At 36.4% G+C, this 22,821-nt stretch overlaps 2 protein-coding genes across 2 annotated transcripts; both read right to left on the bottom strand.

The window, feature by feature from the left end:
- Nucleotides 1-1,779: 1,779 nt before the first annotated feature.
- On the bottom strand, nucleotides 1,780-18,786 carry LOC106052810 (uncharacterized). The gene is made up of 5 exons (XM_056013163.1): nucleotides 18,528-18,786; nucleotides 13,229-13,313; nucleotides 9,167-9,382; nucleotides 4,796-4,994; nucleotides 1,780-3,056 (listed from the first exon to the last, which is right to left on the bottom strand). Exons 2-5 carry the CDS (start codon nucleotides 13,300-13,302, stop codon nucleotides 2,667-2,669), a joined length of 879 nt encoding a protein of 292 aa, XP_055869138.1. The 5' UTR covers nucleotides 13,303-13,313; nucleotides 18,528-18,786; the 3' UTR covers nucleotides 1,780-2,666.
- Nucleotides 15,047-18,505, bottom strand: LOC129923160 (GATA zinc finger domain-containing protein 6-like). Its single transcript, XM_056013023.1, has 2 exons — nucleotides 18,470-18,505; nucleotides 15,047-17,950 (listed from the first exon to the last, which is right to left on the bottom strand). The coding sequence occupies exons 1-2, from the start codon at nucleotides 18,503-18,505 to the stop codon at nucleotides 15,047-15,049; spliced, it is 2,940 nt and encodes a 979-aa protein (XP_055868998.1).
- Nucleotides 18,787-22,821: the final 4,035 nt, after the last annotated feature.

The following is a 22,821-nucleotide window of genomic DNA, read 5'->3' as shown; positions in this document are numbered from 1 at the left end:
GGGGGGGGGGATTGAGTTTAATATAAAGTTGAATAGTTTCTCACCAGTTGACTAGGTGTCTCTCTGGTTCTGGTAACTAAAATAACTCGGTTGATAGCTAAACACTATAAATCTTCATGTAATCACGCAGGCAATTGGACACGTGCTAACTTACAAACTTCCGGTCATTTGCTCATACATTCTGACACAAACAAGTCCAATTTGATTATACACAAATGCACACATTCATCCATGGCAAAGATGGTTATAGAGGTAAATAAAAAGATTTGATTGTGCAACATAAAACTAGCCAGTGACAAGAAGCTGCAGAAGGCAGTTGATGACTGTAACATTTATGCTGACAGAGTATGAAGCACCGAAATTCTGTCAATTATGAAAGAGGAGAAAATTAAATAAAACTGTCGCCGCTGAACTCTGTTTTATCAGGCTTGGCTATTTGATAAAGAATTCATAGCCAAATACAGTACTGCAAAAATATTTAATACTTGAGAATTACTTTATTATGTCTTACAGACTATTTCTAATTACAAGTACTTTAGTATTTCTTACTTTCTTGTTGATAATGTAATTAGCATTTGCATATATACATAAGTTACATATTATGATATTTAAGTTGATATGTCATGAGATTGTATCGATAAATGATACTAATTTTGTGCTGTTCTCAATAATTACTTTATTATGTCTTACAGACTATTTCTAATTACAAGTAATTTAGTATTTCTTACTTTCTTGTTGATAATGTAATTAGCATTTGCATATATACATAAGTTACATATTATGATATTTAAGTTGATTTCTCACGAGATAGTATCAATAAATGATACTACTTTTGTGCTGTGCCTCTTCGATGTCAGTTCCTAGTTCAATGAAAGCCAATAGACTTTGAATAAATTTCTCATTTTGTTATTTTGCAAACTTGTTTAATTTGTACTTTGGCATTTTTATATGCGACTATATTTTGTGAACAAGGATTGGGCTCTTAGTTACCGGTACATGATGTTTTTCAAAGGAAAAATATATAACACCATAAAACATACAATGCCATTGAGATATTTTGTACTTGTTTCAGCTGAAATTCAATTACAAATCAGGTTGCAAGTCAGTATCTACTTTTTTTTTTTTGCCCACAAAAATGTCATGGTTGCTACTTTGTATTTTTAAATACCTTTTAAACCGACAGTACGCTGAAATATCCTAGTTTCATTTTAGCTAATGAAATATAAATTAAAAACTTGTTTAGTCTACTTCAATTTATTTTCATTTGTTCACTTGCATAGTGATGCCCGAACATTGTCTCGATCAAGCAGGAAGTACAATGAGCTGTAAATATTGAAATGTATAGAATAACAGAGACTAAGAGATGTCATATCACTAATGTAAGTGTATCCACACTATGTGTATCGTATATATGTCTACTTAATATATGCTTCTATTAGGAGTGGACAAAAGTAATTGTAATGACCTGATACTGATGTTTTATTTAATAATGTAACACAAGAAAAGTGTAATTTTTAAAAATGTCAATCAATTGTAAAGATTAATTTATTATTTTAGGTGACCAAAGACAATAAATATTGCTGTTCATTAATAGAAAATCTTAAACTTTTTTTTATTTATTTTTACTTAAAGAGAACAAAATTTTTTCATTGGGGTGTGGAAATACTTCACTTTTTTTTTTACAGTTGTTGCAGCTGACTAATATGCTTGACCTTAAAGTTAAATTATGCAAAACAAAACTGGACAATTTTTCTTTTCAAAAAAAAAATTAAAAAAAGATTGGCATTTATGAAAATTTATTTTACCGCAAGAATCTTGTTGAAGTATCTACACTTTAGCAAATAGACTCATTAGAATCACTTGATTGCTGTAACTGGACTGTAACATATCGAACTGAACAGTTTAGTGTTTTCTGTATAATTGTTTAATCTCATCTTCAACAAGACTGTCAAAGCTTTTTTTCTGATTGCAAATTCTTCAATACATCAGGGAAAATTTCATTCACATTTTTTTGTTCTCTGTAAAATGTTTTCATTTTGCTTAATGTACATAAGGCAAAAAGAAAATGTATAAAATACAGGCAAACCTTAAGAAAATAATAATTCCACCCTAAGCATATCCAAGTGTTAATCTAGTGCATGCTAAGTAGAGACTTAAACTCTGCTAAGTCTTTGGTTTTCCTGGCTGATTCATGCAACCCGTTGCATGCAACAACTGGCACCAGGGAAGAAAGAGAACTTGTAAACATTTGTCCTAGGATATAGAATAAGAAAAATATTGGCATATAATCCTTCTAGTCCAATCATTTCCCTCTGTTCATTGCACACTACATTTCACATTCCAAAGTGCTCTACATGGTGCACTGAAATGCACAACTCTGGCTGAGTTCACTGTGCACTATGCACTGAAAATCAGAAATGCACAACTCTGGCTGAGTTCACTGTGCACTATGCACTGAAAATCAGAAATGCACAACTCTGGCTGAGTTCACTGTGCACCATGCACTGAAAATCAGAAATGCACAACTCTGGCTAAGTTGTACACATTGCACTTAAAAGCACAACTCTTTAAGTTCACAGTACATAACTATTTAACAACTATCCTTTAGGCTAGTGTCTTTTTAAAACTGAAAAATAGTAATGAAACTAAAATACGACCTGAAGTAATCAATTCCCACCATCACTTTTTAAGAGAATTTTATGTTTGCAAGCTATCACTCCTTGGATCACTCCAGTGGTTTCAAAGTCCATTTGCAGCTCTGGATCCCCTTCAGATTTGTCCACAAGATGACACCTAATTTTGGTTGGGTCGAAGACGCACTGCAGGTTTTCAACTTTCGTCCCGAACACAGTCTCCTTGTCTGACTTCCTGCGAATGAACACAGAGACGCCTTCCTTGGGCAGGGACATGCGGGTGACGGTGGTGAACTCTTGGTGGAAGGGTCTCTCGTCAAGGTAGACAACCACTGTGCACTTACTGTGTGGGCTGACGGTTATGTCACTTGTTGCTTCCATCAGGGTTGTCTCCTCGAAGGTCTGTCCATCTGTTTGGGTCACCTTGGGCAATAAAGAAGGGAGACAATCAATGATGGGAATAAAATGTTTGAGATAGTTTCCTGTAGATTAATTGAAATTAGGGCTCATAGATAGAATAACATTAGAGGTAAATAGATATAATGTCATCTGGGTATACAATAATTACATTAGGAGCTAATAGAAATGACATATGAGGTAAATAAATATACAACATCTGGGTATATAGGTATCTTTGACATCTGGGTATATAGGTATCTTTGACATCTGGGTATATAGGTATCTTTGACATCTGGGTATATAGGTATCTTTGACATCTGGGTATATAGGTATCTTTGACATCTGGGTATATAGGTATCTTTGACATCTGGGTATATAGGTATCTTTGACATCTGGGTATATAGGTATCTTTGACATCTGGGTATATAGGTATCTTTGACATCTGGGTATATAGGTATCTTTGACATCTGGGTATATAGGTATCTTTGACATCTGGGTATATAGGTATCTTTCACATCTGGGTATATAGATATGATATAACATTTGGAGTAATTAGATATGATGACATCACGGTAAAAAAGTTCTCTTTTCAGGTCACCTATTTCTTTGGCCCACGGTTAACGAGGGTGTCATGTGGCCATTACAACGACCAACCGCCTTTACTTTTCCCTAACTAGTCTCAGGTACCCAGAAAGATTTCAGTTACTAAGAGTAACAAAAAAAAAAACTAAAACAAATAAATTATACTTGTCTTATTCATGGTAAACCAGTAACACAGACTAAAAACGCAAAATACCTAGGTGTTATAATAAATGAAAAAACTGTCATGGAATCCCCATATTGATGAAACTATCAAAAAATCAAATAAAGTATTAGGGTTTATTAAAAAAAAATTCTATAAATCAAATAAGAACATAAAACTAAAATGTTATTTAAACTTGGTTAGGCCAATAATAGAATACGCATCCTCTGTGTGGGACCCCTCAACTCAAGAAAACTTTAAGAAACTGGAACAGACACAAAATAGAGCAGTGAGACTCATAATAAACGAATATTCACATTTGACTAGAGTAACATCTTTAGTAAAATCACTAAATGTAGAAACCATTCTGGATAGAAGACTCAAAAGTAAAGTAGCAATTATACATAAAACACTGAACCATAAAATACAAAAACAAAACTAAATAAAATACTCTAAAAGACACAAAGATAAAGGCAAATTCCTCGACCCATATGCTAGGACAAATTTGTACAAAAGCTCCTTCTTCCCTAGCGCTATTAGAGCATGGAATGGGTTGCCTGAGCTAGCCAGGAAAACCAGTGACATGGTGGAGTTTAGGTCATTGGTAAATATGCATGACTAAATGCATGACGCGTAGGACGTCATCATCTTCTTTTTTAAAGTAACGTCTGTATTATATAAGATCAGAATGGGAGGATGTGCTAGAGCAGCTCAAGGCCCTCCAAGGGCTGCACTGGGATGGATGGATGGATAATATCAGGAAGTTGTAGATTAAATAACACCAGACGTATATAAATATGACTATAATAAAAGAAAATAGTTAAATGTAACACAGCCGAGTCTTCGAGCCTTGTCACGGGTTAGAGTAATTACTTTTAGTTTAGTTTCATTAAAATTGTAGAACTTGTTTTTAATTTGAAAGAATACGTTTCAATATTGACAATTCATCTTTAATGTACAAAGCCTCCACAACTATTTTTTTGAAAGTGTGTAACTTGGGGATAAACTCAAATGCACTTACTTGAAAATGTAAATCGCTGTCAAGACCCAGGTTTACATTTCTTGGAATTCCTACGCTGAAGTTGGCCTTCCCGCCAAATGTGAAGCTCTTTAAACAAGACACCGTGACGACTGTCTTCCGCGTCTTCTCAAAGCGAAACTTGTACGTCTGCTTCTCTTTGGTGTCATTGTCAAACACTGTCTCCAGAGAGGCCCCAGACCTTTTGGGGGGAGAAATATACGTCATTACATGTATTGAAATTAAACATGGAAAACTAGTTGTTAAAATAAATTTCATAGAATATAAATTTTACTTCTTTTGAAGATATAATGAGATAACACTCATATTGTATTCATATTACAAAGAATATGACTTTCTCTGTACAGGTCCTATAAGGGATTTTCATACATGGCGGAAAACCTTTAAATAGCAAGCTTTTTGGTGTTTCCGCGTACAAAAATAAAGGTGGTATTGGTAAGCTTTGTTTGTGCACATTTTAGCAATTGCTGAATCTATTTTTTTTAAAGTTCTGTCGTATGAAGCTTTTATTTAGTTGGCAGTTTTCTAGTTCAATTAATATCCTTGACATTGTTAAGTTTAGTGTCCTCGACATTGTTAAGTTTAGTGTCCTTGGCATTGTTAAGTTTAGTGTCCTTGACATTGTTAAGTTTAGTGTCCTTGACATTGTTAAGTTTAGCCTAACTTTTATAGTGTCAATTTTCAAAACATTGGCATTGTGATCAAGATACGCGTATCAAATAAAAAGAGAGGCACCCTTTCAGACCTTGCGATCCATGAGGGCATAAAATGTAAAACTCATCTGTTTGTAAAACCGACCGCTATCGATTGGTGTCATGTGGCCAGCACAACGAACAACCGCCTTTACTTCCCCCAACATAAGGCCTATGTCAGGTAGCCATTAGAGTTTCGTGGACTCAGGAACGTCAGGCCTATGTCAGGTAGCCATTAGAGTTTGGTGGACTCAGAAACATCAGACCTATGTCAGGTAGCTATTAGAGTTTGGTGGATTCAGGAACGTCAGGCCTATGTCAGGTAGCCATTAGAGTTTGGTGGACTCAGGAACGTCAGGCCTATGTCAGGTAACCATTATAGTTTTGTGGATTCAGGAACGTCAGGCCTATGTCAGGTAGCTATTAGAGTTTGGTGGATTCAGGAACCTCAGGCCTATGTCAGGTAGCTATTAGAGTTTGGTGGATTCAGGAACCTCAGGCCTATGTCAGGTAGCTATTAGAGTTTGGTGGATTCAGGAACCTCAGGCCTATGTCAGGTAGCTATTAGAGTTTGGTGGACTCAGGAACGTCAGGCCTATGTCAGGTAGCCATTAGAGTTGCTTGGACTCAGGAACGTCCTAACAATCCCGAAGTTCTAAATCCCAGTCTTCACCGGGATTTGAACTCGAGACCACTCGGTTCGATAAGCTCTTGACCACTCTGCCTCCACACACGTTAAAGGACACGTGACTTTTTCACAAATGGAAAAGGTTCAAAAGAAATTGCATAGCCTACATGTCTAGCATACGCTCTTTCATTAGAGTGTCAGTCCGAGGTGGTGTTGCATCGTCAGAGAGTTTGAGTTTTATACACAGGGTGTTCCTTTTTGCTCTCTAACACAGCGGTTCTCAACCTTTTAAGCTCAGCGACCCCTTTTTACAACCCCCCACTCCGCCGCGCCCCCCCCCCCGACACACACATACAGCAATAGAGGAGTAGGCAATAACAATCCATATTTTTCAATGGTCTTAAGCGACCCCTGGCAAATGGTCAATGGACCCCCAAGGGGGTCGCGAACCACAGGTTGAGAACCCCTGCTACAAACGCCCAATTCTATTTTTTTTTTGTTTGAATAATATTTTAACACTGTCGTGACATAGGTCTACAGATAGAAACGTAGGCTTACAGATAGAACCAGAGGCCTACAGATAGAAACGTAGGCTTACAGATAGAACCAGAGGCCTACAGATAGAAACGTAGGCTTACAGATAGAACCAGAGGCCTACAGATAGAAACGTAGGCTTACAGATAGAACCAGAGGCCTACAGATAGAAACGTAGGCTTACAGATAGAACCAGAGGCCTACAGATAGAAACGTAGGTTTACAGATACAACCAGAGGCCTACAGATAGAAATGTAGGCTTACAGATAGAACCAGAGGCCTACAGATAGAAACGTAGGCTTACAGATAGAACCAGAGGCCTACAGATAGAACCAGAGGCCTACAGATATAAACATAGGCCTACACACAGCTCTGTTTAGGACACAATACCATTTACGTAATTTGATTGGTCAGGGGGTAAAGGTCACTCGTTCGTCTGCTACAATGCTGCTATGACTATAAAATTCACGCCTGGAGCAGACGTCTGCTGTCTTGTGCTGTGCGATGTTGGGGTTACGTTAAAAAAGATACCAAGTTGTTTTACTCAGTACTCGCAGGCAGAGGTATCTGAAATGCTAGAGCACTTGTTTGCCAAACCAAGAGTCTTAGGTCGAATCTTGTAAAGTGTGGGAAACGCAACTGCCTTATAAAACTTTTCCAAGTGCTATGATGCATAGAATAAGCTGCCTTAATAAGCCAGGAAAATCCATGACTTTGGTAGCGTCAACACATTGATTTTTAAGGATGTAATTTATAAGATAAGATTTATAAGATATGATTATAAGAGCCTTGTCCTCAATAATCATAAAAATGTTTTTTTTTCGTAACATTCTATGTAGCTTAAAACTTTTGTAAAAAAAATGTATTTCAATCAAGGGAGACTACGCTTGCAGTACTCTGAAAATGAGGAAAATAGAGACTAAACAAACATAGGCATCTGCCTATGTCCTATATAGCAGGTAGGCCTTTAATTTATAGACATTTCTTATTCTATACGCTAGGACAAATTTATACAAGTGCTCTTTTTTCCCTTGTGCCGTTAGAGCCAGGAAAAAACAACACCTTAGCAGAATTTAAGTCATTGATTAATATGCTTGACTAGTATGACATAAAATGAAAAGAGCCGAAATGCATTCTGTCCAAGGCAAAAGACAGAGAAAAATGGGGAAAGACGGTCGACCGATCTTGTGTGGTGCCCCAACTGTTCAACAGACAAAGAGATAGGTGAAGGTGAGGATAATATTGCTTGTTTTTCTTTTGTCTACGAAAAGCGAACTTAAATAGACCACCAGCGAACAACGGCTTTGTCTGCAGGAGATGTGGAAAAATATGTAGGTCGCAACTGGGTTGGCTTAGCCGTGTGAAACACTGCACTCATCTTTAATCTTTGGAATCAAAGACATTGTCATTAGATTTCTTTGTCTCGAAAATCTTTGTAAATTTGTTTCAATAGAATCTGATCGAATTGTTCAATTCCTACTTTTTGCTCAATGGTTCTTCCTAATCCAAACGACAAGTTAAAAACTTTAAAATCTCAAGTAAAAAAAAACCCCAACAAAACAAATAATTTATTTCGAGCTGAAACTTCGCACATAGTGGGGTTACGTTAATAAGCTAAATTTTTAGAGCGTCGTGCTTATAACGCAATGTCATGGACTGGCGATGCTGTCAATTTTTTAAAAACAAAATTGAAAATGGTCTGAAAACACATTTTCTTAAAATTTTAGAAGATCGTTTAATTAATTATTGAAATAACTGGAAATGAAGCATGAATTGAATAGAATGAGAAGTTATAGACCACTACCAGCCTAATAAAAGTAGAAATTTATCATTGTTATTATTATTATAGATAGTTAAAATTATATTATTGACTAAACGCAAATTTGGTGCCCTAAAAATAGGTTGACAGCTTTGTCAGTAACTGAAGCAAATTTCTCTTTTCCTGATAAACTAAAGAGTGTCAAGGACGCTAAATAAACCTCAATACTGCCAACTATATTTTTAAAAACTTAAACTAAAAATAAAGCGCTTTGGAAATTTGATTCTACAATGCTAAAAATTGTACAAAAATGTTTTACATAATTCGGATGTTCCTTCAGAGTTGAAGATAGTTCACTTCCTAGTCCAAACCTCCCGCAGGACGACGGGGGATGGGAGCAGGCAGGGTTTGAACCCTCGACCGTCGATAAATCCGAACGACGGTCCAGCGCGCAAACCGCACGACCAGGCAGCCATCATCACACATCATCATTGACCTTTCAAAAAAAACGTTTCAATAATGTATCCTATACACCGAATACACCAAAAAAAGTTAACTATCTATAGTATTTAGGTAGATGAAAAGCTCAAAATCAGTCACGACCTAATTTTGGAAAATTGCTTACTTTTAGAATTACATTAAGAAAGTCTTTTAAATACGCAGTGTCGTAAATCATAATTGTGTTTTTCTTTTCGACAACTGGTATCTCCTTGACAAGTGAATGAGAGAAAAACAAATACCTGTTTTCGTCAGCAGATGACGGCTCGTCCACTTTCGAGACATGGGTTTTATCAAGGGAGTTCACTCCAGTCACGTCTGCTGCCTGTTTGTCTTCCTGTGTGTACTTGACCTGAGTGAACACGATGGAAGATTCCGGCAGGAAAAATTCAAATTGACCTTTACGGAGGAACAATTTCTGGGCGCTAGTAAGATTTTTCTTGAACCTGTTCCAAGTGCTGGTAAAATAAAACAATAACTAGTCAAAAAAAGAGTTAGAGTTATAGTAGGTATAACAAAAGTCTATTTCTAAGACTATCTAAAGTAGGCCTACGGGCATAAATGCAGATGGTAGTATATCTGGTGCAGAAGATACAAGGATGGAGTCATATTTCTTATTCCATACGCTTGAACAAATCTTATTTTAGCTTATATAATATAGACGTTACTTCAAAAAAAGAAGATGATTACGTCCTACGCGTCATGCATTCAGTCATGCATATTAATCAATGACTTAAATTCTGCCAAGTCACTGGTTTTCCTGGCTAGCTCATGCAACCCATTCCAGGTTCTAATAGCACTAGGGAAGAAGGAGTGTTTGTACAAGTTTGTCCTAGCATATGGGATGAGGAATGTGCCTTTATCTTTGTGTCTTCGTACAAGTGCTCCATATTTCTTAGTGACATTAGAGAATAAATGGGTTGAATAAATCAGCCAGGAAAACCAACGACTTGGCAGAGTTTAAATCGTTGATTAACATGCATGACTAAGATTGACACATGAAATGCGTGGGCCGTAATTATCTTCTTTTTTTTTTAAGTAACTTCCGTAATATATAAGATAAGATAAGAAGATAGCATATCTGGTATATCTGGTACAAGAGGTAGTATAGTCAATGGGTAGGGTTGGGTCAATAAGGTCATACATTCAGTTAGGTCATTTTAGATATACATTGGCTTTTAGATTAAAGGATCTATCTAGAGTTAACGCAACAATTATAATTAGACTAATTAAGGCCGTAGCCATGTCCGTCACGCATCTGCACGTATTTATATAAGAGCGCATAGAGATTAGTGATTTAGTGATTTGGTGACTAGAATTATTCGCTGGGCTATTTCATAAAGCCATAGATACTTACTTATTCTAGGTTTTCGGTAAATACGGAGGTAGCATTCATTAAACAATATAAGAAAATATTTCTACAATACTTTATTGATTTGAAAATGGTTGGCACATTATCAGCTGTCGGTTTTAAAATCTCCCTGACATGTCTTACTGAATTTGTTTGCAGAATCTTTAAAAAAATAAATGTTACAAAGAAGAGAAAGTCCTACAATTATCGACACAGAGGCTTCAGTTATGATGAATAGGGTTGTCTTCTCTTTAAATTCGGAGATGGCCTCCCCCTTCTCAGTTACTTCCCTTTTATGATATTTGTATACCAGGATACTGGAGACATTTAATAGCTGAGTTGTTAACCAGAAGAAGACGTGGGTCTGGGGAGGGAGAGAGAGAGATGGAGATCTGATCGATACGAGTATGATATGAATATGATCTCAGGGAATACAATAGATAGCGGAGACTGTCAGGTTCTGGTCGAGATAGGGAGATAGTGAAGAAAAAAAAAGAAAGCGTTTACCAACAGAAAGAGATGAGGAAAGAATACAAAAAAAAAGAAAGAGGGAGAGAAAGAAAGAAGAGAGAGGGAGAGAGAAAAGAAGAGAGAGCGAGAGAGAGAGAGAGAGAGAGAGAAAAGAAGAGAGAGAGAGAGAGAAGAAAGAGAGAGAGAGAGAAAAGAAGAGAGAGAGAGAAAGAGAGAGAAAGAGAGAGAGAAAGAAAAGAAGAGAGAGAGAAAAGAAGAGAGAGAGAAAAAAGAAGAGAGAGAAAGAGAAAAGAGAGAGAGAGAAAGAGAGAGAGAGAAAAGAAGAGAGAGAGAGAGAGAAAGAGAGAGAGAGAAAGAGAGAAAGAGAGAGAGAGAGAAAAGAATAGAGAGAGAGAGAAAAAAGAAGAGAGAGAGAGAAAAGAAGAGAGAGAGAGCACGAGAAAGGTGAAGAGAACAAGAGAAAGAAATAGTGAGAAGGTAACTGGCCAATAAGTAAGAATATAAATAAGTAACAAAATATTAGTGATTCTGTCTCTTTGTTTCTCTTTCTTTGTCTCTTTGTTTCTAATAAGTAAAAGTACAAAAGTAACACAAAAACAATTATGTCGGCAAATAGCGGCCCTAAGACTTCATTTATTTGTGTTCAGGCGATAAAGAATATCCTAAACCGACCACCGGGCAGACGATGACTATGTCTGCTTTGATTGTAGCAAAATATGTAGGTCATAGCTAGGACTTCGTAGTCACGTGACATACTGCACTCCTATTAAATCTTTTGACTCGAAGACATGTCTTTTTATTATTATTATGTTAGAAATGAACGAGTAGTCATTCTCTGGCGCTGCCAGGGTCGAGTTTCGCTAAAGAGAAACAAAATTCATCGTAGTCCCTTTAACAGTTTCCACTGAGGAATTTTCTGGTGATGTGGCAGGTCTGCAGCAGTACCGCCCTCTGACAGGCAACGAAGATGTTCCTAGGAATGTTAAGGGCCTTGAAGGTGTCTGTGAGGTCAGTTGTTATTATCCCCTCGGTTGATATAACAATGGGGTATATTGTTATTTTGGACAATTTCCATAGACGCTTAATCTCCAAGCCTAGGTTCCCATATTTTCTTTGTTTTTCTATCTCAGTTTTTCTTAAATTATGAGACAGTGGTACGGCGATATCGATAATGGTAGCGGTTATTATTATTATTATTATTATTATTTAAGATAAGATAACTTTTATTGAACCAGTAATAATAGACCCTGGATGATCTACATTAAAAAATAACATTCTGTCGTCATCGAGAAGTACAGAGAAGTCTATTTATAAAGTGCTGGTTATGAATGTGTATGTGTTTTTCGTGTGTGAATGTCGTTCGTATGTGCATCTATATCGTGCATCTATACTGTTATTGTACAGTAGTTACGCTGAGGTTGTCAATTGTAGTCAAACCGAATTTCCATTGGATTGGATCAATAAAAGTTATCTTATCTATCTTATCTTATCTTATTTTTTTATTTATTGTTGCGTTCACGTTTTTAAACTCAGAGTCGTTATAATTTAAGAGACTGGGATTAGATCGTCAGTCAGGACAAGACTCTGGTGGCTGATAACTCTGGTTGAAGACTCTGGTGGCTGATTACTCTGCTTGAAGACTCTGGTGGCTGATAACTCTGCTTGAAGACTGAGGGTTTCGTAGAATGGATATCGACGATTTCAATTTTCTTCCCTGCTATTATTTCAGACGTTCTTTGAGAATGATTAAATATTATAACGTCCTTGTTTAATCATCACGCATCTCAAGACAGTGGGCAAGGCTGGAACTCCAGACCATTGTTGCAACAGTCCAAAGCGGATATAACTGAGACCATACTCGTCATAAAAGGCCTGAACAGTGACAAGCGACATCGCAACCTGTGCGCAGTTTTAGACCAATAGCTCGTTGCCCTAGTCACAGGTCGTGACTTCAAGCCTTTTGACGAGCTATAATAATAATAATAATAATAATAACCTGTTGGGACTTTCTCTAAGGCCTTCCATACCGACTGGACTTAATAGAACTCGGTCAGGCAACCATGAAGCGAATAAAAAATTTTCGCTAGAGATTGAAATAGATGACTGACTCATACACTGCATTGTGCTCATTTTATTTTCCAATTCTTTAATCAAGCCAAGTAATTCTACATTCAGCTTTTCTATATAGTAGAATATTAACGCCATTTATATTAATGGAATCGTACATGATATCATGATACCAATAATTACTTATCCCATAGAGCTTTGTGACGTGGAGACTGGTACTACATCCAGCTACAAGAAAATTATATTTTTTAAATGCGAAACTTTAATGTTAAAAATGCGAAAAATAATGTTGAAGCCAGAAACAACAGTAGAAAAATATTAACAAGAAGTAATGTAGACGCACAGACCTATATATTTATATTAGATCTACGGATAGACCTGTGTGTAAACAACTTGAAACAAAATGGGAACTCACAAATCAAACATGATATCTTTCAAGTCAACGATGTCCTTGCGTTGGTACCTGGGCAACTTGAAACAGCAGCACATTGTGTCCAGGTCTGTAATGAGACATATTTTTTTATGTACGTGACATTTAAACATACGGCCATCGATACTTAGAAATGAACATACCGAGACTTGGACATTGTATTAAAATTTGTTAATTTCCTTTTTTTTTAACTCAATCTCAGGCGTTCCTTCAAAAACATATTATTAGACCTGGCCCGAATCCGAATCAGGGGGAAAGCTGCGAACAGGTTTGGGACTGTAGTGATGACGATTCGCAGAGTAAACACGTGACAAGTTTTTCTTTAATCTTAGAAATAATTAAATTTATGTCAAGATTTCGTAAAAAAAAAATATACCCGCCGCCAAGAATAGCTCTTACAGTATTAAAATATTTTTAAAAGACTTCCTGGTCTTTGTACTTTAGAAGCTAAGTTAAGTTGTCCGATTCTTAAATATTAACATTCATGACTTGAACTATGAATTTGCAGGGGGAATCAGAAACATAGGATGACTTTTAGATAATTGTCTTCTTTTTGTTGTTGTTTTTCAATAGCATAGTAAATGCTGATCTGATCAATTCTATACAAAGACATATTTTAATTTATGAAGAACACGACATTGAATGGGGTTATCTCAAAGGTTAGTTTCTGAACTACTGCGTTACATGCATCTCAAAGGCACCTTGACCTATTGGCCAAGGTCAAATTTTTTTTTTTTACCCTTCCAAAGTATGTATGATGACACGATAAAACAAAAATACAGAACAGTAAATGATGTTATGATTTTGATATAAACCTGGTATAAACAGAATATAATGAATAACAACATGCTAAGCATCTTATAGTTTAAAGGACGTGTTGAAAGTGTGCACCATGAATTGTGCACGTCTCAGAGTGCTTTGGAATGTTTTGGAAAAATTGTGTCTGTTCATTTGGTTTGATTTCCTGCATTGTATTGGGAATGTTCGTCCTCAACTCTTTAATTTAAGACTAAGACCATGACTATGACTATGACTATGACTATGACTATGACTAAGACTAAGAGTATGACTATGACTATGACTATGACTAAGACTATGACTAAGACTATGACTAAGACTATGACTATGACTATGACTATGACTAAGACTATGACTATGACTAAGACTATGACTAAGAATATGACTAAGACTATGACTATGACTAAGACTAAGACTATGACTAAGACTATGACTATGACTATGACTAAGACTATGACTAAGACTATGACTATGACTAAGACTATGACTATGACTAAGACTATGACTATGACTATGACTAAGACTATGACTATGACTATGACTAAGACTATGACTAAGACTATGACTATGACTAAGACTATGACTAAGACCAAGACTAAGACTAAGACTAAGACTGCTTTATTGACCCTTATGGAAATTTGTTGTGATCACAAGGACTCTTTTCATATATAAAGACAACACAACAGAAATATTCACATAAATACAACAGACACAACATAGAAAGAATTATTCGGGTTGTCAGTGTACACTTGACCATTTAAGTTACCCCACAATAAAATAGCAGAAAGATCTGGCGATCTGTGAGGACATAAGCTCGGGCCTCTAATTTCTTGACCAACCTGTATCTTGAAGAGTATTGGTAGAGAAACCTATTGCCTTAGGTTGCGAGACAATATTATAAAAATGAATTGACTATGGTGGTCTGCAGTGATTGGAACTGTTTCTAGTGGCTTGAATGTTGTTTTTTATTATGACTAGAACTATTTCCATTGAATAGAACTGGCTCTATTGACTGGACTGATTGGATTGACTAGACTGATTGGATTGACTGGACTGATTGGATTGACTGGACTGATTGGATTGACTAGACTGATTGGATTGACTGGACTGATTGGATTGACTAGACTGATTGGATTGACTAGACTGATTGGATTGACTAGACTGAATGTATTGACTAGACTGATTGGATTGACTAGACTGAATGTATTGAATAGACTGATTGGATTGACTAGACTGAATGTATTGAATAGACTGATTGGATTGACTAGACTGATTGGATTGACTGGACTGATTGGATTGACTAGACTGATTGGATTGACTGGACTGATTGGATTGACTAGACTGATTGGATTGACTAGACTGATTGGATTGACTAGACTGAATGTATTGAATAGACTGATTGGATTGACTAGACTGAATGTATTGAATAGACTGATTGGATTGACTAGACTGAATGTATTGAATAGACTGATTGGATTGACTAGACTGAATGTATTGAATAGACTGATTGGATTGACTAGACTGATTGGATTGACTAGACTGATTGGATTGACTAGACTGATTGGATTGACTAGACTGATTGGATTGATTAGACTGATTGGATTGACTAGACTGATTGGATTGACTAGACTGAATGTATTGACTAGACTGATTGGATTGACTAGACTGATTGGATTGACTAGACTGAATGTATTGACTAGACTGATTGGATTGACTAGACTGATTGGATTGACTAGACTGATTGGATTGACTGGACTGATTGGATTGACTAGACTGATTGGATTGACTAGACTGATTGGATTGACTAGACTGAATGTATTGACTAGACTGATTGGATTGACTAGACTGATTGGATTGACTAGACTGATTGGATTGACTAGACTGATTGGATTGACTAGACTGATTGGATTGACTAGACTGATTGGATTGACTAGACTGAATGTATTGACTAGACTGAATGTATTGACTAAACTGAATGTATTGACTAGACTGAATGTATTGACTAGACTGAATGTATTGACTAGACTGAATGTATTGACTAGACTGATTGGATTGACTAGACTGAATGTATTGACTAGACTGATTGTATTGACTAGACTGATTGGATTGACTAGACTGAATGTATTGACTAGACTGAATGTATTGACTAGACTGAATGTATTGACTAGACTGAATGTATTGACTAGACTGAATGTATTGACTAGACTGTTTGGATGGACTAGACTGAATGTATTGACTAGACTGAATGTATTGACTAGACTGATTGGATGGACTAGACTGAATGTATTGACTAGACTGATTGGATGGACTAGACTGAATGTATTGACTAGACTGAATGTATTGACTAGACTGAATGTATTGACTAGACTGAATGTATTGACTAGACTGAATGTATTGACTAGACTGAATGTATTGACTAGACTGTTTGGATGGACTAGACTGAATGTATTGACTAGACTGAATGTATTGTTTAGACTGTTTGGATGGACTAGACTGAATGTATTGACTAGACTGAATGTATTGACTAGACTGATTGGATGGACTAGACTGAATATATTGACTAGACTGAATGTATTGACTAGACTGATTGGATGGACTAGACTGAATGTATTGACTAGACTGTTTGGATGGACTAGACTGAATGTATTGACTAGACTGTTTGGATGGACTAGACTGAATGTATTGACTAGACTGAATGTATTGACTAGACTGTTTGGATGGACTAGACTGAATGTATTGACTAGACTGAATGTATTGACTAGACTGATTGGATGGACTAGACTGAATGTATTGACTAGACTGAATGTATTGACTAGACTGTTTGGATGGACTAGACTGAATGTATTGACTAGACTGTTTGGATGGACTAGACTGAATGTATTGACTAGACTGAATGTATTGACTAGACTGTTTGGATGGACTAGACTGAATGTATTGACTAGACTGAATGTATTGACTAGACTGATTGGATGGACTAGACTGAATGTATTGACTAGACTGAATGTATTGACTAGACTGATTGGATGGACTAGACTGAATGTATTGACTAGATTGAATGTATTGACTAGACTGTTTGGATGGACTAGACTGAATGTATTGACTAGACTGATTGGATGGACTAGACTGAATGTATTGACTAGACTGAATGTATTGACTAGACTGATTGGATGGACTAGACTGAATGTATTGACTAGACTGAATGTATTGACTAGACTGTTTGGATGGACTAGACTGAATGTATTGACTAGACTGAATGTATTGACTAGACTGTTTGGATGGACTAGACTGAATGTATTGACTAGACTGAATGTATTGACTAGACTGATTGGATGGACTAGACTGAATGTATTGACTAGACTGAATGTATTGACTAGACTGATTGGATGGACTAGACTGAATGTATTGACTAGACTGAATGTATTGACTAGACTGTTTGGATGGACTAGACTGAATGTATTGACTAGACTGTTTGGATGGACTAGACTGAATGTATTGACTAGACTGATTGGATGGACTAGACTGAATGTATTGACTAGACTGAATGTATTGACTAGACTGTTTGGATGGACTAGACTGAATGTATTGACTAGACTGAATGTATTGACTAGACTGATTGGATGGACTAGACTGAATGTATTGACTAGACTGAATGTATTGACTAGACTGATTGGATGGACTAGACTGAATGTATTGACTAGACTGAATGTATTGACTAGACTGTTTGGATGGACTAGACTGAATGTATTGACTAGACTGTTTGGATGGACTAGACTGAATGTATTGACTAGACTGAATGTATTGACTAGACTGTTTGGATGGACTAGACTGAATGTATTGACTAGACTGATTGGATGGACTAGAACCATTTGCATTGACTGAAACTGTTTTACTTGAATTTGTTAATATTGACTAGAACAGTTTGTTTACACTGAAACTGTTTGTATTGATAATGTCTGTATTGTCTAGAGCTGTTTGTATTGAATGGAACTGTTTGTATTGACTACAACTGTTTGTATGAAAAGGAACAGATTGATCTCACGAAACATATCCATTGATTGTAAATTACGCGCATTAAATATTTTTTTTAAATCAATATCTTTGATATCTATAAGCGAGCTCACATTTCAACATGTGTTACACAATTAGCTCAGCACAACATTTCCAGCCTAACTAAATATTACAAACTTGAGGAAAACATAATCATTAGAATGTCTTAATACAAAGGTTATACGTGCTACTACTATAAATAGAATTGCTTTTAAAGGGAAAGGACTCTGTGTTTTCAATAATTTTAATGCGATGTTTACTTATTGCATCTACCACTGATACAAAGATGGCGATTAAGATAATAATTATTTAAAAAAAAAACACAACATTTTGTGCACATTTAGAATTATTGTCATTAAAAAGGAAAAATATTGTCAATACTTGACACTGGGAGAATTCAGTATTCCATAACTCCATTTCGTAAATCCTGTTGGCTTACCTTATGTCTGAAACTTTATTGACAGGCGACAGAATACCACAGCTATATATACTTCACTAACTCATCCGCCATGTTGTTCTCTTTCATCCATTTTAATTTATTCACGTCTGCTACTTACGAAAATTCGTCGAAGATAACAAAAAGTCCAACAAACAGAAGAGACACTGTGATAAATTAACTCACCGTTATTATTGTAACTATAGCAACAAAGTTTTATACACAGTTTAAAAAAAACAAAAATGTGAATTTAATTTTAAAAAAAAACATCACCAAAATGTCAGTCAAATGGAGATTGAACAATTATTTGACTATTACAAATTAGGCTTTATAATAATAATTGAAACGTTGTTTTTTTTTTTTTTTGAGTATTTTCTATTTCGAACGAAAAAAAATCTATTGAGCGAGTTTTCCCTTTCAAAACATGTAGATCGAGAGATGCAAATGAAACCAAATTGTGATAATGTAGAAACCAGAAGAATGAAGACGAAGACATGGGGATGTGACGTCAGAGACTGGAGGCGATGCGTCTCCTGGATTAGCTCACTTTCCTTTGTCGGTGTGTGAAGAATGGTTCCGACAATCGATTATGGTGAACCTTAAAACTTGGAGTTGGTGTCTAGTGCTTTGGGGATTGTGGTCAAAATGATGTCTATATTGGTATAAAACATTTTTTTGTATAAGAAAAAATAAAACAATAAAAATAAAAACGTGTTTATAAACACACACAGACGCGCGCACACATACACACACACACATATATTTATATATATATATATGTATACACGCACACAGCAGCTTTAAAATTATAGCAGAAATTGTTTGTTTTACATGTTTCTGATGTTCCTTCAGCATTGAGGAGATTTCCTCCTAACTCAAACCTCCCACAGGACGGCTGATGATGACAGCGGGGATGTTCCGAGCACCATCGAAACAGTCCAGAGCGCATACCACACGACCAGACAGTCAGCCTATAGCAGCAACAACCAGGGCCTGATTTACATCCCCTCAGACACTAAAAGTTCATCACAGCAGTCTGCTCTTTGTTTGTAATTTAGTCTATTATATATAGATCCCTCTGTAAGCAATACTATTCAGTTAGAGAGAAAATGAAGAGAAAGCGATATCAATAAATGTGTTGGCGATATAGTGGAATCTAAAGAAAAACATACAAATGAAAAGATGAAGATCAAGATATACCAACTGCTGTGTTATAATAATAATTTTATTTATATAAGGCTTGTCTTCGAGTGAGAAGATTAGTGAGGAATGCAGTATTTCCCGTGGCTGCACAGCCCAGCTGTGACCTACATATTTTGCCACATCCCGAGCAAGCATAACCATTGTCCGCAGGTGGTCGATTAAGATTTTGACGTCTGCATCTGTCCTCTGCAGCGGATTTTATTTTGGTCTCAAATACATGCGGAAATACCCGAACACGTAGTCTGTTCAAGATAAATATTTTATAAATAATTTATATATAATAAGTCCTCAAGCCAAATTTGAATTATTCTTTTTATGCATTGAAAAATTATAACGCTTAAACTAGAGTTTTCTCAGTGTGGCCAGCTACATAATCTAATTTTGTTTCTCAAAGATAGGCATATTTATCAACTGTCATACTTCTAGAAAAATTGTTACAGCTGTATCAAGGGTCCATTTGTTTCTATGAATGCTTAACCTGAATAGAGGAATTTTCCTTTCGCCCTCTGCCTCTATCCTCGGCAGCGGATTCTCTCAAACGTATATCCCGCGGCCTTTGTGAGCGACCTCCAGCTGTCTCTTTCTGAGGCCGCATGCAACCAGGTGCTCTCTTCTATTTTATTTACAAAGCGCTGTAAACTAACAAAATGTAGGCGCTGTGATTAAATCACAATTGCCAACTAAATTATAAACAATAATACTTTTAAAAAAAACAACGATACCTCCTTAATACAACTTCTAGAACGCCTGTTTTTTCTCTTAAAAATTAATGAATGTTAGATTTAAAAATAATAAAATATTTTCTGACCCCGCCCCCTCCCCCCACCTCTCACCGAGAAAGAATCCTGGTCAAGCGAAAGTATAAATTTACTACACTTTATAATATTCCAATGATAAACATTTAGATCTAGACTTAGAAGGCTGCGCAAAATTTTCCTGAACATTAATTTATTAAAGTCTTGAATCAGTAAATAAAGCCTTGTATTCGGTAATTTCCGAAAGCGATAGTCCTTTCAAGAACGCGATAATCCTTCCAAAACCGATGTTGGATCTAGACCTAGAACCCTAGATCTAGATCTCTAGCCAAATTTATTTTATTTTTTCATTTTTACTTGAAAAATAATAACCATCAAACTTGAGTTTTCTCCGAGTTGCCGATAAGCTAGTATGTCTCTTCTCAGCGATATACATTAACTGTTGAATTTCTAGAAAAATCGTTAAAGCCGTTTTCGAGATCAGCGTCTAGGTTACTCCGCCCTCCTTAAAGTTCTGACTTGAAAAACGGTATTTTTAACAAGAAATACTTTAAATATAAAAAAATAATTTTTAAAATTAAAAAAAAAATTGGGGTAAAATTTACTTTCATTTTCTTGTTACTTAATGTATAAAATAAATAAGTTTTTTTTGGTGTGTATTTTGGCAGCCGAAATAATTTGTAAATATAATAGTCCACTGTCAGAGTATGGCATACAAAATATTTGTTTTCAATTTAAGAAAACTTACAGAGCCACGCCCCTTTTGAAAAGCTCCACCGACCCCCCCCCCCTCTCCCTCATCTCTACGGTAAATTTTTCCTTTGAATGCCAAGCAATGTCAGTGGGAGGCAATTATGTTTCAAACATTTTAAACCTGTTTCTCAAGACGTTATGTTTCAATGTTCCCTGGGATATCTGACAGAGAGGTCTTCAGACATCAGAGAATTCAGCACCGTATCATTAAGTTTGTCTGTTGGCATTTCCCTATTTCTTGCAAATTATGGACACGCCTGACCTTGGTAATAAGATTATTTGTTTCGTTCTTAATAAAAGGACATTCAGAGTGTAGCTAAAAAAGTGTAAATGTATATATTTTTATAAATATTTAACAGTCGTATTTAATGTCTCTTAAATTTGGAAGTAAAAACGTAAGTATTGTTTCCCTTTCAGACCTTGCGGTCTTTGTGGTAGATGATGCAAAGGTCATCTGTTTCTGTGGCCCACGGATTACGATGGTGTCATATGGCCAGCACAACGACAAACCGCCTTTACTTTGCATTGTTCATATATTTACATGCAATCATGGCTCAAAGGGAGTTAATGTGCCGGGCCCACGACAAGTAGGAACCCACAGGGGCCATTTAGAGAGAGTTTTAGTTTATTACTTTTTAGAAGATGTTTGTTTGTAAAATATTTTAAAAGTTTCGGATGTTCCTTCAGAGTTGAGATAGTTTACTTACTAGTACAAACCTCCCGCAGGACGACGGGGGATGGGAGCGGGCAGGATTTGAACCCTCGACCATCGATAAATCCGAACGATAGTCCAGCGAGCAAACCGCACGACCAGGCATCAAGTGTCACGACACTTTTACTTATAAGAAGTCCTAATTGAATTTAATGACACGACACATGACGACACTATTAGTTGTTGGAAGCCGTTACTGAATTACCCAGAGGCATGCAATATGGACCACTTTTTGTTATTATAGTCCTGCAAGCTAAAATTCTCGCATGTATATAGAGGCTTGTATTGGCATCCTTCAGTCGTAGAACGACTATGGTTCATCTCAAAGAACACTTCCTCATGTGGCTGTGGAGCCCCATTTTGGAGAGACACTCCCGTCCACAAATAGCGCAGGTTAAGGTGGCTTTTGCTTCGGTGGTAGAGGAGCTGGCCATTTTTCGGATTGTACGTTTTTCTTCCTGAGCTGAGACCCATGTTCTTTCACTGTCCATGGCTTTCTTGGTCACTGTCTCTCTCCATCTGGTGCGGTCTAGAGCTATGTCTTCCCAATGGTCAGTATTGATGTTCACTGATTTGAGGTCCCGTTTTATTACATCTATGTAACGGAGGTGGGGGCGACCAGTCGCGAGTTGTCCATAGAGTATGACTTTCGGGATGCGCTTGTCCTCCATCCGGCGAACATGTCCAAGCCAGCGCAAAAGGCGTTGTCTGAAGGCTGTAAAGATGCTGGGAATACCTGATACAGAGGCTACCATTCTCTATACCAGTTTTTCCCAAAATGTGTTCCGCGGAACCCTAGTGTTCCGCGAGGCTTGCGTAGGTGTTCCTCGAGTCACAGGAATGATTAACTAGTGAATTAATCTCTCTAAAAAAA

The sequence above is a fragment of the Biomphalaria glabrata genome, chromosome 15, assembly GCF_947242115.1.
Source record: "Biomphalaria glabrata chromosome 15, xgBioGlab47.1, whole genome shotgun sequence".
Lineage (NCBI taxonomy): Eukaryota > Metazoa > Mollusca > Gastropoda > Planorbidae > Biomphalaria > Biomphalaria glabrata.
The sequence above is the reverse complement of the archived record's forward strand: the minus strand, read 5'-3'. Positions and strand labels throughout refer to the sequence as shown.